At 48.7% G+C, this 15,525-nt stretch overlaps 1 protein-coding gene across 1 annotated transcript in view; it reads right to left on the bottom strand.

Annotated features, from left to right (window-relative positions):
* Nucleotides 1-14,650, bottom strand: part of LOC127386757 (unconventional myosin-X-like) — a 90,221-nt gene extending 75,571 nt beyond the window's left edge. The window contains exons 1-2 of the mRNA XM_051624282.1: nt 14,563-14,650; nt 625-723 (exon numbers count right to left, since the gene is read on the bottom strand). Coding sequence (XP_051480242.1) covers nt 625-723; nt 14,563-14,583 — 120 coding nt within the window. The 5' untranslated portion in view covers nt 14,584-14,650. The remainder of the gene's footprint in view (nt 1-624; nt 724-14,562) is intronic.
* Between the last annotated feature and the right edge of the window lie 875 nt (nt 14,651-15,525).

Below are 15,525 nucleotides of genomic sequence, written 5' to 3'. Positions count from 1 at the left end.
AGGTCCCTTCACACCAATATGACTCCACAGGCACTGCAGCAGGCACACCAGGGAACTACAAGGAGCACAGGGAAAAAGAATGAGGGGCTTCTTCCCTCTCACTGATGGGGAGATCTGCTCTCAGAGTAGCTCAGCTGTCTTGTTGAACTGTTCCATGCATAGCTGCTCCCCCTGCACTGCTGTCTGACATGGGGAGCTGGCTTCTACATGCCCCTGACCCAGAGGGCTGATGGCAAAAGCTGCTGAAGCTGCTGAGCCCACCAGCCCTTACAGCAGCCCAGCTTGCAAGAAGCACATCCCAGCAGAAAGGGCTGCTTAGTTGAGGGAGATGCCTCCTTCTTGCTAATACCATGGCTTTGCTAGTCTGCTAGAGCAACTTCTTCAAAGATGGCACAAGAAAAACTAAAGTGAGGTGGGCAGAAAAATGAACAGAAGAAAGTGAACAATCTTCTCAACTTTTGTTAGACCTTTGGCATGGTTTGTAACAGAGCCTGTCACTAACTTTTCAGAGAGAATTACAGCATTTCAGTTGATACATTTCCTTTTAGCATGAAGGTCATGCAAGACCAGGAAGTCCATATTGCAACTTGGCATAAGCCACAGCCTCATGCAAACTTCACTTACCATGCCATAATCTGAGGTGAAGAGCACGTTTCCATTGGGACATGAGCCAACAGTGCATGGCTGCAGCTGGTCCTGCTCCCGCAGCCATACCCTGGCACCCTGCAAAAACCAGAAGACCTCCCATTAGAAAGACCTGGAGCCTGCAAGATCTGTGCATGGGGTGCAAACACCCAAGGAAAGCTGGGGCCAGCTGTGGTGTTCAGAGGCTACTTCCAGGCTACTGCTCCTTGACATTTTTAAGCAAGCCGTACTCGCATTTTCAGAGAAACTGAAATTTTTTGATATTTATAACCTGATGTGAGAGGAAGAAAAAAGCAGTTTTAATCAACTTCATGCAGAAGTCAATGTAAGGAAACACCAGTTTTTACAGAAAAAGTCATGGAGAGATACAAACACACAAAATAGTGGGTTTGACTGTCTAAATATTTTCAAATTTGGAATAGCTGGTCATTAAAGTCATGGTATAATAATAGCAAATGTAAATAAAGCATGATTACAATTTTATACACCCACACACCATTGTAAATGAAAATGCTTCCAGAAATCATCAGCAACAGCTAAGCAGACTTCACAGAGCTTTGTTTGCCTCTCTTGCAAGTCTTTGGGTAAACGACATGGCTTGAGTGTTTCTGATGTATATATACACTGATGTATACATACACTGATGTATATTATGATGGCCCTGATGGATACACAGTTTCACACACACTATGAGGTCTTAAATTGCTCAGTGGCTCTCAAGGCAGCCCTGAGCACAGACTTCTGGCAACACATACACGGGAATCTGCAGGGCAAGCAGATCTCATAGCTCACCTATCAAAGAAGTGCAGTGGAAATCAGTTGCCCTGCCTGACTGAGGGACACTGTACAGGGAAAGAGCAGGAGCAGGCAGGCAAATCAGGGATAGACTGGCCTGCACTTATGCAGAATTAGGTATAACGTCACACTGCATTTCAGTTATTGCAAACTAATCTGTTCACGTCTTTCCATAGAAATAAACTCTGCTTAGATAAGTATTAAGAAAAAGCCAAAGTGCTGAACCATTGAGCAATGTTAAAGCCATCCTGCTTTTCATTGATTCATAGACCTACTTTCTTCCTAATTTGTTTTCTGCCCTAAAGTTATTGATTATAAAAACCCTTCCTATCCTCTTAAACTCGTCAGCACCATTAGCTCTTTGCTTATACGCTTACTATTTTTTAAGATATGCAAATGGTATTTCTATATTACATTATCCAGAATGTGGAACACTAATTCTATTTTTAATTATTTATTTTAGTTTAGGTGGGGCTTTTTAGACTACTTTGGTCACTTTAAACACTTAAGTTCCCTGGATTTTCCTTACTGTGGAAGATACGTCTATTGGACAAACTCCAGTCCTCCCAATAAAGGAACTGATTTTAATGACATTTTTTAAAGTCTGCATAGTTCTACTTGTTCTGCTATGTTCTGCTCTAGAGTTTCCACAGCAGGCAAATCTCCCATTACCAAGTGAATGAAAAGCACCAGTGCATCTGGTCAGTACCCAAACCCAAGGATGGTGTGCAAAGATCACTCTCATGGCCAGTGAGAAACAGCAGTAAGAAGAATTGTTTTCTTATATTGCAGATTCAAGATCTCAGAAAGTTGGTAAGCAATGCATTCAATAGAGATTTTGAGGAACTATATTAGAGCTCTTCACAACATCCACATAGGTTTTTTGAAACTCTTCATGCTCAAGACAAAGTATCCTGAGGTATGTGGGCAGCACATTGCTGTTGAGAAACCATCCATTCTCAACAATGCATTTCCATGCCTTCAGACACCAGTAACCCAGGAGTATATAGATGAGAGCTTGAAGGCAAGCGCAGCATGAGGAGCCAGGCCCACACCCTTCCACATACACTGCACCCCGATGCCATGGCACACACACAGGCACACACACACTCCAGCATTGGGAGTGTGTTATGCTCACAGAGCCCTACATGTGTCTGGGTTATACACACTTTCCACGCCCTGAGCTCAGAAACTAGTTCGGAGATAGAGGCAGTTGAAAATCTGACACACAAGAGATGCTTCATGGGCCCAAACACTGTTATTCATTAGGTACCACTTGAAGGGAAAATGAGGGGAGAGGGACTATGAGAACCCTCTGGTATCTTCAACACCTAGAAATTATCAGGAAGTCCAGACTGATGCAGACCCCTTTTCCAGCGCAAGTCCATGTGCAAATGAAGTAATAAATACACCCCAAAGGAGATCTGGTTCTTTTGTACCACATTGCATTGTTTCCTACAGCCTTATGGCAGTTCCTTCTGTGAGAGCAGAAGGCAACAGGACGAAACCCCAGACACTGTGGCATTTCAGCTGCCCAGAACTACTTACTTCAGTTTACTTTGATGCAGCTGTTTTTACAACTGCAATTGCCTCTGCCCAGTAGAACAACTGCACCCATTTATGTTATTTCCAAAAGAAACATCATGCTAAGACAGCCAAAATAGGAACCACAGAGCAAATAATTATTGTAACTTCTGCCCAGCATAGCTCCCATTTCCTGAAAGGTCGAGTTTGTTTTAGTGCATCTCCTTCCATCAGCCCTTTTTTCTAAACATGAAATCCCCCAAGGAGCCTTGACTAAATACAGAAACAGATGGTGACACCAAAGAGATTGCCCTCACATCATTCCCCTCTCCCCCAACACATTTCATTGATCAGTTGAAAGGATTAAATTGAGCAGAAAATTTCCAAGAGCTGCCAGGCAGCAAGGCTGAACTTCCATGGGAAAAGCAAGAGTAGTAACACAGAGCCTAGGCCAGCACTGCAGAGCAGCGACCTGCCAGTCCTGGGGGGTCCCTGCAGATGATGGGAAAACCCCTGCTCCCCAAGCACAAGAGTAAAAACCCTTCTGTTTTCAACCTGGGATACCAAAGGTCTCACCCACATCCAGAGGCAAAACAGTTTAACGAGATGAAACAATGAGCAATCACTGTTTTGAAGAGAACACCTTAGAAGACAGCTAAGGAACAGCAGAGTTGTGACTTTGTGGAATCACTTCCCATTGAATACAGCTGGCTGAATGCCAGTGGCACACTCAGCTTGAGCCCCTTAAGGAACGCGAATAGTTCCTCCCCTCCCAATTTGCCTTTTAACTAGGAGTTTATTAGGGGGGTTGTTTTGTCTTTAAGGGGAGCAACAACAACAGGCACTGAAAGAAAGAATAAAGTAGTAATGCCCCAGAGTTCCTGTATCAAATGAACTCCCAGAGACCAGCATCCTCATTCCTATGGTCTCAGTGACAAACTGCCGAGGAACTGGCCTTGCCACAAAGTGCATAGCAAAGCACAATCCTGAAAACTGATCCCAGTGGTGTTATAGTTTAGAAAATAAAGTTGCTTGCATACCAAGAGTTCTGCTTCATCAGTATTGCCTCACACTCGCACCATACTGTCTTCCACTGTAGATTCTAAACTCTAGGATGCCATTTTTCTCTGTTCACTTAACACCTGGCACTTTAGGGTCTTAGACTTGGAAATAAGTAACATTTCCCAGTATCCATCATATCAAAAAATCAATTGAAGTCACAGATACCTTTGACTTTTTGTGTATTTTTTAGGGACTGACAACAGGAGTTACTTCTTGCATCCACACACCTGGATGTCAGCAGCAGAAGCAGGCTATGTCAGCAGGGAAAGGATGAGGGGATTCAGTGAGATCCCGGTATCCCAGGGAAAGGGCATGGAGGCAGACAAGCAAAGCACCCGGGCATTAAAGCAGGGTGTGTAGCTACCAGTGAGTGCACCCCCCTCATCAGCTATCCATCTACTGAAGGCAAAAAGAGCACCAGAGGATGAGATGCAGAAGTCCATACCTGCAGATGCCTTTGCCTCTGCGAAACCTCCCAGCCCAGCAGAAGACACGTTCAGGGATTAACGTGAGCAAGCCACTGCTCTGCAACTGTACCACACCTCAGAAACAAGTCATCATATATCCTGCTCTCTTATTCATGCAGTCTGGGCTCCCCTTGAATCTTCATGTTCCCTCAGGCCCTCTTCCAGAAACTGCTTCTTCTCATATGTGAGAATGAGCTGCCTCAGCTGTACAGGATTTTAGGAGACAGGCAGTAGTACTGCCTCTGTCTGACAGCTCTCATATTCCCTATTCCTCCTTATGCACAAACCTGACCAGCTCCCAGGAGTAACATGCTCCATGGGGGCTACAGCCATGATGGGTGCATCAATTTTACAGGAGTTATTCAGAGAGGAGAGGTGGGTTTGGTTGGCAGACACCTTAAAGATGCACAGAATTGTCCAAGTTGTTTTCACTATTGGAGGGTTTTGGTGATGACTTATTTGTGAATGAACATGGTACTCTCAGTCTCCAGATCTATCTGCAAACATGATACTATGACAGGCTCTTGCAGTGCTTTGGTTTGGGTATGTATTCCCAGTCACTGCTGCAGCAACAGGCAAGGATATCTCAAAAATGGACCCCACTGCACCATGAGTCCAAGTCAAAATTGCTGTTGGCGCTACAAGCTTTTTGGCTATAAGTATTGTGTGTATACATAACCTTTGCCCTCCTGGCACACTGAGGCTGTTCAATGGGTATTAGGCATCCAAGCCTTGTGTTTTTTCTGGAGATGGATCCCTGTGTTCCTAGACTTGGAAGCAGCATTGCGCTACGCCAGCTCTCTTCCCAGTCTCAATGGGCCTTGGGGTTGCAAACCACACAACAGAGATAGGCCTAGAAAAGCCCTTGCAATCCAGACAAAGCCAGGATCAGGTTTCAATAAATGCACTTTTCAACAGATTGATCTACATGATCATGAATAAGTGATAGCACAGATATAAAGAGACTTAGCTAATGGATACAAGATTGGTGGGGAGGGGGAGCTCCTGACACCTTAGACCCTTTTGGGAAGGAATATAACCTTGCTGATTTTTTCTGATATGGGTCTGAAATGAAGTCATACAGCCAATCCCTGGGTTATATGCGATCAGCAAAAGCTGGACTAGCTGCTGGGAGGGAGGGGGCAGTCCAGAAGGCCACAGGTAAGAAGAGAGACAGTACCAAGAACAGCTGAGCTGGCAGCAGCCAACACGGAGCACCTGGGAAGTGGGAAAATACCTGCAACAGCTGAGTGGATAACAGAAGTAAAAGTCTGCTTCTCTCAAGGCACAAGGATGACATGCTGCAGAGCAAAAACAGATGGATTTCACTCAGGAAGAACCCATGGCTCCCATACAGTAGCCTCTGCAAGCCAGCACAGTCCACAAAGCTGAGCACAAAGCTGCAGCTATGGGTCCTGCTGCTCTGGAGCTGCAACCAGGCTGAGCCCACAACTCAGACTAATTCTGCCAATTAGCAGCCCCATTCCTTACTAATTAAGGAGCAAAGCCCTCAGCCTGCTGGCAGCTCTGCAGATTAGCAGTATCAGGAAAAGGTTTGTGCATTTTAAATAATCTAAGAGCAGTTTGTCACTTCTGGTCACTGATGTATGTGCTCTGCTTCCCACCTCTCTTTTGCCTCCCCCTTCCATCTGTTCTGTTCCACTCTCCTCCCCCAGTTTGGCTGCTGCACAGCTTCTTTTCTCCCCACTCCCCTGCACATCTCAACTTCAGATATCCCCCAGGAAATGCATGGTCCTTGAAGGTAATTCTTGATCTTCTCAAAGAAGCAGCTACTCACTATAGCAACCACACCAGCTCCTCACCATGACAGTGGACAGACTGAACCCCCAACTGCTTTCACATGCTTCAGGGTTGCCCTTTATTATCAGTACAAGATGTACAGAAAGGATGAGGAGGGGACAGGTTTGCCCCCTTCCAGACTTCACTGCAAGAGCTCTCCGGGCCCAGTTTGAGATGAGCTCTCCCCACTGCTGCCCCGCCCTCCCCCCCAATACCACCATGGGAACTGGTGTCACTGCCCTCCTCGGGTGAAGCAACAGTCCTACAGAGCTTGCAACCACCTGGCAACTTCTCACCAGCCTCAAAAATGCATACTAAAGTTCAGTTCATAAAAGCTAATGCCACTTTCATGCCTTCTCTACTAACCCTTCCCCACCTCAAACTTCAATTAAAACAAGCCACTCCCTGGGGCATGTTATTCACGTGAATGTGATTACACAGGGACAGATGCGTATTCCCTGTCTCTGAATAACCCTGACACATCACAGCAACACTGGCTTACCCACATCTTCTCTGTAGCCCTGAAAGGAAGGAGGCAACATGGCATGTGCAAAAGCACAGCCTGGCCCTAGGAAAGCTTTCACTGGACAGCTAGAGGCTCCAAACTGAACAAGAGAAGAGCTATCCCTGCCCTGCCCACAACTTGGATATTGCTGTGGGTCTCCTCTCCCTCTTGCCACCAAATATATAGTGAGGCAGCTTTCTTGCAGCCCTCTCCCTCAAATTTAGCCAATGGCATCAAGGCTGAAGCTGGGCTGATGGATGGCTGAATGGCATTCAAGGTCCACAGAGGGGAGAGCTCAGGGCCTCAGGAAGCCACAAGGATACAGTCCATGGAAAATCCATAACAGAGATGCCAGCTCCAGCATCCTGCCTCCAAGCAGTCACAAGGCAATAGGTTTTGTACAAATCTCAGATAAGAGCCCTGAAACAGCATTTCTACTGCAATGTTTGTCACATGTAATTTGGGATTGTTTAATGCTTTTTTGCATCTTTCCACATCCTTGACTTCAATAGTTCCCTGTCATGTGGAGTTCTACCACCTACTCACACATTCTGTAGAAATGTATAGTTTTTATCAATCAGTCTCACCACAGTGAAGAAGAAAATCCCTTTTTCTTACAGTTAAGAGGTAAAGGAACAGGAATCCAGTTCACCTTCTCTGTCTCACCCATTATTTTCTGCTCTTCTGCTGTGTCTCCCCATATTTGTCATTTCACTAATAAAGTGTTCTCAGGGGTTTTAAACTCTTCACATGAGACACTTTCCCGGTGTCTGATTGTTCTCAGTGTCCTTCCTTCAAGCACTCCACAGAAGGCAAGTGGAGTGCCTCTGGGATGGCATGCACTATCAGCCAGTCCAAAATAAGAGTGAACATGGGGAAAATGAGGGAAACAGTCCAAGCAAGTAAGAAGGTGGGGAACAGTAAAGACAGTGGAGTCCATGTTTCACTATTTTCTGTTCTAAAAATCACTGGGGACACAGACATGTGCTAGTAGCAGCATCCTCGTTACTAGATGGGGATGGTGCATCACGAGTAACAATGAAGACAAGCAGAAGTTTTAATAAACATCCCTGTAAAGTACTCCTCCTACATCCCACTCACATGCTGAAGTCAATATATTAGAAATTGAAAGGACCTGAACCAATTTAAAAATCAACTGGTCCAAGAGTTCCCAGACAACTGTTAAATAAAGTTTCTCACCAGCTGATACTCAGTTTTGCTAAGCCTGGAAGTTCTGAGGAAATTCCAAGAGACTGGAAGGGTCAGAGCCTAAACAAGGGCAATAGCAGGATTATCCCAAGTAACCATGAATTGCTTAGTCTGACAACCTCAGGGAAAATATGGATTTTTTTTTGCCTTCAGCTTTCCCAACTTAAAGGTACACTGTCTCTAGTCATTGTCTAGTGCCAGTCAACTTGTGGAAGAACTCTAGTCAAAAAGACGTCATTCTTTGCATGCAAGCATAAGAGATAAATAGGACAGTAATAGATTCTCATGGGATTGATCACATAAAATAAAGTAGTCTGATAAAAGTCACTCCTTGAGGAGCAAACAGCAGCAAAGGAATCTCAAAACAGTTGTTGTGAGCAGGGAAAATAATGATTAATTGAGGGAGTTTCTAACAAAACTCAGCAGAGAGAGGGTCAGTGCTACTCCATGTTCTCATCAAGGACCTAAAATAAAAAGTAGTGCTGACAGTACCAGCAGATGCCAACATCTGGTCGATCAGTAAGTATCCACAAGGATGAGACCATCCAAGCAGTGAGGGTTCTACAGTCAGCTTGTTTGAACAAAATGGGATTAAAACACAGCCAAACTGAAAGGTCAGCTTCAGGGGAAAAGGAATGCAAGGAGCACTTCAAATGGAGGAATGTCTTCTGGAAAGTCACAGACCCAAAGAGGATTGTGAACTGCTGAACAGAAACTCCCAGGACATTTGGCTGCAACAAGAGCTGATGCATGCCTGGGATATATAAACAGGAGTAAGAAAGTTTACTGCTTACTTATGCTTTGAGGTGTGAGAAAGAAGCCTTTCAGAGAAAATCTAAAAAAACTCAGTCATTTTTGCTATTCAGAAAGATCCCTTGTAATGCAAAAGTACTTGTGAAAATGTTAATGTCATTATGTAGATTTACCAGAGCTAAGTCTGCCCTATCTATCCCAGACAGTGATAGCATGGGGACCACAGCAATATGTGGCCCAGCATGGGCTGCAAACCTCACCTCAGTCCCTGCATACTTAACTAACTTTACCCTGAGGAGAGGACACCACTACCAGCAGTGTTGATGCCATGCTCAGCTACCTGCTGCCTCACCTTTGTCAACAAACCAGTGCTGGAGAACAATTTCTTACAGACAGAGAAGTTATTTGGGACAAAACAACTCTCATGAAGCAGAAGTAGGGCCCAAAAATGGATGGAGCTGCCAGACACTTTAGAAACGAAGCCGGATTTATTTTAAAACAAGGTTGTGTAACCACTTGAAGAAACTGCAAAAAGCGGGGGATCCTCCAGAAATAAGAAGCCTTTCCAGAAAGTGTGATTCAGCCAAATCTTATCATTGGCTCAAGATGCAGGTAGCAGGAGTAAACAGGAATAATAGACAGCCCTGGTCCTAAACCAAATTTCCCCCCTTCTCATCAAATATACTGATCACTCTGTCTAAGGGAGGACTCTAAGCTGTCTCCATTGCTATGATAATTATTGCATTTATAATGACAGGACTCAAGAATCCCTGGATGCTGTGCCAAGCACTGCATGGCAGACAGGCTCTCCGTAGGTGTTTTGCCTGGGACTTGGCTCTACTGCATGGCTCAACTGTGTGCAATCTCAGATGGAAATGAGGAGACAGAACTGAAGAGCTTAGGGTAACTGGAGGATAACCAGTAAACCCGGACTCACAGAAGTTTCAGTCTTAATGATCACATTTAAATAGCTCACACGTTCTCCTTAAAGCAAAATGGGTAACAAGAAATTGCGAAACAATTGTGACTATTATGTTAAAAAAAAAAAAAAAGTGAGGCAAGAAGTGAAACCAGAGTAGTGTGAGGTGGGTTTGGAGGCAGTGATGGGGCAGCTGCAGGCTGGCCCCAGGAGACCCAGCTTCCCTTCACGGGGGGGTTCCCATCCAGAGCCAGCCCACGCTCATGCCACTGATAGGATCTGACAAGGTCACAGCTCACACAGCCTGGCTCCAGACAGATGCCCCAAGGAGGGAGCTAACAGGACACTCTCTCTTCTGCCAGACGCTTCTTCATGTCACCTTTGGCACAAGAGCTTTCTTCCCTGCAACTGCTGCTCCAGAACAGGACAACCAGGCCCTTTTGCCCTACATCTGCCTCTTCATCACTCTGAACAGTCCTGGGGAGATGCAGCCGGGATGGAGAATTCTGCCTGCGTGCAGGAACATCCATGCTACACCAGCCTCATGGATATCTTCAAGGACAATGGTACTTCTCTTTAGCTGAACTATGGAGACTAATTAAACAAGAGAGGGGTTGCTCTGTTTGGTATTGACTCTGAGACCATTACACAGGCAGCATGGATCTAACAGTCAGCATTTCTCTGTCTCTTTCCAATCTCTCTGGATCCTCTTTTCTAAGAGGTCACAATATTTTCAGTAAACTAAGAGGAGGTCATCAGGGAAAGTTGGCAAGGCGATCTTCCTCAGGGGAGAAGAGAGGCTGGTGGGGATACTCCTTCATGGAGCAGCCTCACTGCTGAAGATGATGAATCTTTATCTACCATTTCTTTCCAAGAAAACATTTTCCTAAGACAACAGTTGTTAACACATGGGCACTCAGCTCACTGTTATCTGGAAAGACAGCACATCACTCATGGTCAGCATCATCCAAGTCAGCTGAACCATTTCCCTCATCTCAGACAAGAGTTTCCAGAAGGATTCTTCTGGACATCCAGCCACACTCCTCTCTCACAGGAACTCCAATGTCTCCTACCTGCACAGAGTGTGGGGAGGGCAAACCAAGCTGTTGAGAAGCCTAATCCAGCATGCCATATAAGAGCCCTCCCCACCCAGCAGAAGCTGGGGACACTGATCTCTGAATTATGAAGCCAGGCAGCCTCAACTGAGAGCTCAAAGCTGGTGAAAATTGCATGTGCAAACAAAAATCAGGCCAGTCCTGTACCTGCTGCACCCATGAATAAGGCAGGCTCTGCACTGCAAAGATGCATTCACAGACAAGTCCCTTCAGTTCTTCTCCTTACTCACATACTTGGTCTGCAAATGTTTACACACGCTAGTTTACATCAGGAGTAAGGAGCCATCAGACACCTGGAGGACAGCATGTATAGTTGAGTATCACATGGCCAGCCAAGGGCCAAGCTTTACAGACTAGCTGATGGCTTTGTGGGGTAGTGAGACACTTCCCAATTGCATCAAGCAGTCAGTGCACCCTTCCAGCAGACACAGCAAAACTTCCAGAGCAAAAGAGAGCTGGCAGAGCTGCTTGCTCCCTACCTCAATTTGGGGCCAATAACGCAACTCAGACACATGCATGGTGGCAAGTCAGGTAGTGCTTGTACTCCTCCATGGACTTGACCCTGAGACTCCCCACTGATTTGCACATGTCTCTGGGGGAGGTGGCTCCTCTCCTCACCTCCATGGCAGATATCCCAAGCCACAAAGAAGAGATGGGCTGTAGCCAGGGAAAGATGGGGGACAGTAAGTGAAGACCAGCTGTAAGAAGGACAGCTCCAAGTACCGCAGCTGTGCAGGACATGAGCACAGGATTCCCTCTGTCTTTCTCTTCCTATGTCAGAAAGTTTAAGGATTTTGGAGGATTTATTTTACAACACAGATGAAAGCATCGCATTTCACTGAAAGAGCAATGAGAAAAACTGTTTAATGCTTAAAATGTCAGCATTTCTAGGACAGGGGCATATGAGCAGAATGGCATCTGTGACTCCACTGCATGCTGCTGCTCAGTGCAGGCTGACCATGGGGCCATGCTGGCTGGTCACTCCAACAGGACAGCAGAGAGGGATGGGATGGGAGAAGTGTCTCCTTTGACCCCGGCCACGACATTCCTACTCTTCAGAGGGAATTGAAGAGCGAGTCATATCCTCTGTGTCACCCCACATCCTGCCCACACTCCAGACAGGCAGGGAAACTATCATCCATCACAGTGCCACAGCCCTGGCCTCTAGGCCCCTCCTCCCTCTCTGGGCACAGGACTCACTGCAGCGGCCAAGAAGGGAGATGGCAGAGCACACACACCATCTCAGCTCCTCTGCTCATACTCAGCTGAAGCAAAGGCAGCAACTGCTACAACCCCAAGCCATGCTGCACACCAGATCTCAGAGTGCAGAGGCACACATCTTAATGCTGTACCACTTGCTGAGGTTCATGGCTTTCTAATCTGGCCCACTTAGGACACCGCAGGGGAAGAGGGCAGCAGTGCACATCCCACCTGATCCTGTCACAGGAGGGCACAGCACATGAGAAGCCCATCAGAAGTTTCAAGCTGACACAACCAGCCAAAACTATTTCTCCCCTTGGCAGAGCCAGAATGAGAAGTAGGTTGAATCCGCTATACCACTTGCCACAAATGAACTTCAAAGACTAGGAACTGCTTTGGCCTCCAGCATGCCAACAGAGGAACCAGGGAAGCTGAGAAGACCCACGGCATCCCCACCTCACCCCAGACACTGACCACACCAGTGAGTGTGGTATCTAAATGCTGCAAGCACAGCATGGGAGTCTGCTTAGGCAAGACCAACAACACATTGGGGTTTAAGCTATTCATTGTAACTGATGACATGTACCCCTGGGACAAGCTTGGCTTCTGCTGCAGAAGAAAGAGGTGGAGCAACTCCCTTCTGCTCAGGCATTGCCTTCCCAACAAGAACCTCCCATGGAGAAGGAGGAAGAGTGGTCAGGGTGCAGCAAATGCCAAACATTCCCGCTCCAGGGAAGCCACGTTGCCTCTCTCCTGCCCCCACTGCCTTTTCTGCACAGCAAAATTTTATGCTTTCCCATGCATGATAGCTCTGGCTCTCTAGCGTTGGTCCCTTGCTTCACCAGGGTTTAAGCCCATGATTTACAAGACATATAAGACTGTTAGGGAGTCCCTGGCTTCAGGGCTGCCCTTCAGCAATTCCCTGGAAATCCCTGTTTCTCCAGATGACAGCAGAATCACACCTGGACAAGCATTGCTGGTCAAAACAGGCAGTTCACTGCTGGGTGCTACTTGTTGAGACATGCACCTCTGGGCACCCCTCTCCAGCCTCCCATTTCCATCAGGCTCTTCAGGCTCCACAGAGGCTACTCCTGTTAAAAAAAGGCCAGGAGGTTCCTCGTGATGGAGGGGTGGGCATAAAGGCTCTGGTGAAATGGCCCTTTGGGAAACCCTGGCCTCCATCTGATTAGATACAGACAGCCCAGGCTTCCAGGAGCAGCAGGTTAATCAGTTAATGGCTGAAAGGATCCTGGGTGATGTGCTGCGCATGCCGCGGGGCAGCCCCAGGGGCAGCCACTCCTTCCTCACTGGGGCCAGATCTGGGAAAACATCTGTTCTGATAAAGAAAGTGCTTCACCAGGGAGGGGGCAGGCCAGAGCCCATCAGCTGCACTAGCCCACCCATAGCAGCCTGCTCTAGAGGGCTGCCAGTTTCCCTGCTGCACCCAGAGCACAGCAATGGCCAGACACTGAATTTAATGGCCTGGAAACCAACCAGAGGTTGGAGGAGGGGGATATCTGAAGCCCCTGGCCCCAAACAGGAGGCTTTCCAAGCTCCGCCACAGACCTCAGGATGGCCTCATTGTCCCACAGAGCCTGCTGTGCCCACTGCCAGTGCCATGGGCACCCACTGTCACCCATGAAGCCAGCAAAGGCTGTCCCAGCCTTGCACCCACCTGCCCCTCACAACCAAAGGCAGCATCAGGCTGTGCAGGAAACTCGGTTGCATTCAGGTAAATAAAGAGGCAGAGTGAATGTAGGGAGCACTGGGCCACGTACATTAAGGCTGCCCGTCACTTCCCCCCTTCCGCCCGGGGCAGCACAATGCCCCACGTGGCTGTTGTCAACCCCTAAAGAAAGGGCACTGCGGGCACACATGGGACCACAGCCCAGGTCTAATAGGTACGGGCCCGGCTCTGGAGGAACCCGTTCTGTCCACCAGCGTGAAGGTGACTGGGCAGTGGCACCGAGGAAGCAGGGGACTGAGGGGGACGCTCCCTCCCATTGCTCGTTTGACTCTGGCCCGGGCCCGGTGCCACGCGTGGCGAGCCGAGCCGTGACATGCACACAGAGGCAGCAGCAGGCTCCGGACCCTTAAATCGCTCCAGGAGATTAAAGCAGCATGCGAGCCGTCTCTGGGCAGCCATGACTATCATGCGACAAATCCTCTCCTCCTGCAATCAGCCCTCAGCCTGAATTGCTGGAACCGCACATCACTCGGGCTCTGGCTCCCATAACCCCTTCGGCTCCTCACAAGGGCTGCCCGGTGCCGCACGCGGGGCTCGGGGGACAAAACCCACCGCATGTCAGCGCTCAAGCAAAGTACAACCGGGACTGACCCGCCGAGGGGCAGCGGGGGCGCGGAGATCCCGGCGGGGACCGCAGCATCCCGCCGCTCCCGGGGCAGCCCCCGCTAGCCCCGAGCCTGGCCACGGCACCTCGGCGCTGATCCCACCCTGGGCCCCTACCCTGCCGCCCGGTGACCGCCGCCTTCCCCAGCCCCGGGCAGGGCCAGTAGGCAGGCGGGCAGTCCCGCCACCGCCGCGTCCCGGTCCCCGCCGCTGCCCACCTGGCGCAAAGAGGCGTCCATCGGCGGTGCCGCCCCGCCCGGAGCGCTCCCGGCCGGCTCTCAGCCCGGCTCCCAGCCCGGCGGGTACGGGCACGGCTCGCCCCCCCGCTCCTGGCTGGCTCCGCCTCGCCGGCCGCGGGCAGCGGGGAGCGGCCGGGCAGCCCCGCTCCGCCCCGCTCCGCCCCGGGGAGCGCGGCCGCTGCGGCGGGGCCGGCCGTCGTGGTCTGTACTTGAGCGTTTGGGAGCAGGGGAGGTGGGTGACGCTTGCTGGGGAGGAGCCAGCATCTCGAGAGAGGGGTGCTGAGAAGGGTTCGGGGTGCGGGAGGCGCCGGCTGAGCCCGAGCGGCCAGTGCCACAAACGAATATGCAGCGGGGAATCATAGAGGAAGACCTTTAAGATCATCAAGCCCAGCTGTCACTAGCCCTTCCCCGGGAAGAGGGATAGCCTCTGTATACAGCCACAGCAGCCAAGCATGGAGTTTGGAAGGACAGCTGTTTTTATCTGAAATAGGACGTATTTTGGGTTGACAGTCCCCTTCAGCAGATCAACGTAGAATGGTAGAGTGAGAGGCACGGTTAACAGGAATCCTGACAGCATGTCAGAATTTTCTCGCTCCTATCTGGAGCAGCTGGCATAGAGCAAGAGGCCAGGTGAAATCTGTCAGAAAAAATGTGGCCAGATCATAGTCCATGAGTACCTACACTGTGGGGAGTGTTTCATGCAGCAGTAAGAAATCATATATTTATTACGAAAGAAAGAAGGAGGGCAAAGTCTTTGGGATTGGGATTGTTATTTTTTTGGGTGAATGATGTGCCCTCAGAACTTCTTAAAAGATACGGTGTTTGGAGTGAGGTGACAGTGAGGTGCCACAAGACAGAGTCACACTTAGGCCACCCAACAGAGACCAGTGACTACCACCATCACCAGCTTCTTCTACCTTCATTCTCTGGACTTTTTGGTAA

This window comes from Apus apus, chromosome 6 (assembly GCF_020740795.1).
Source record: "Apus apus isolate bApuApu2 chromosome 6, bApuApu2.pri.cur, whole genome shotgun sequence".
Classification (NCBI taxonomy): domain Eukaryota; kingdom Metazoa; phylum Chordata; class Aves; order Apodiformes; family Apodidae; genus Apus; species Apus apus.
Note: the sequence above shows the minus strand (reverse complement) of the source record. Positions and strands in the feature narration are given on the sequence as shown.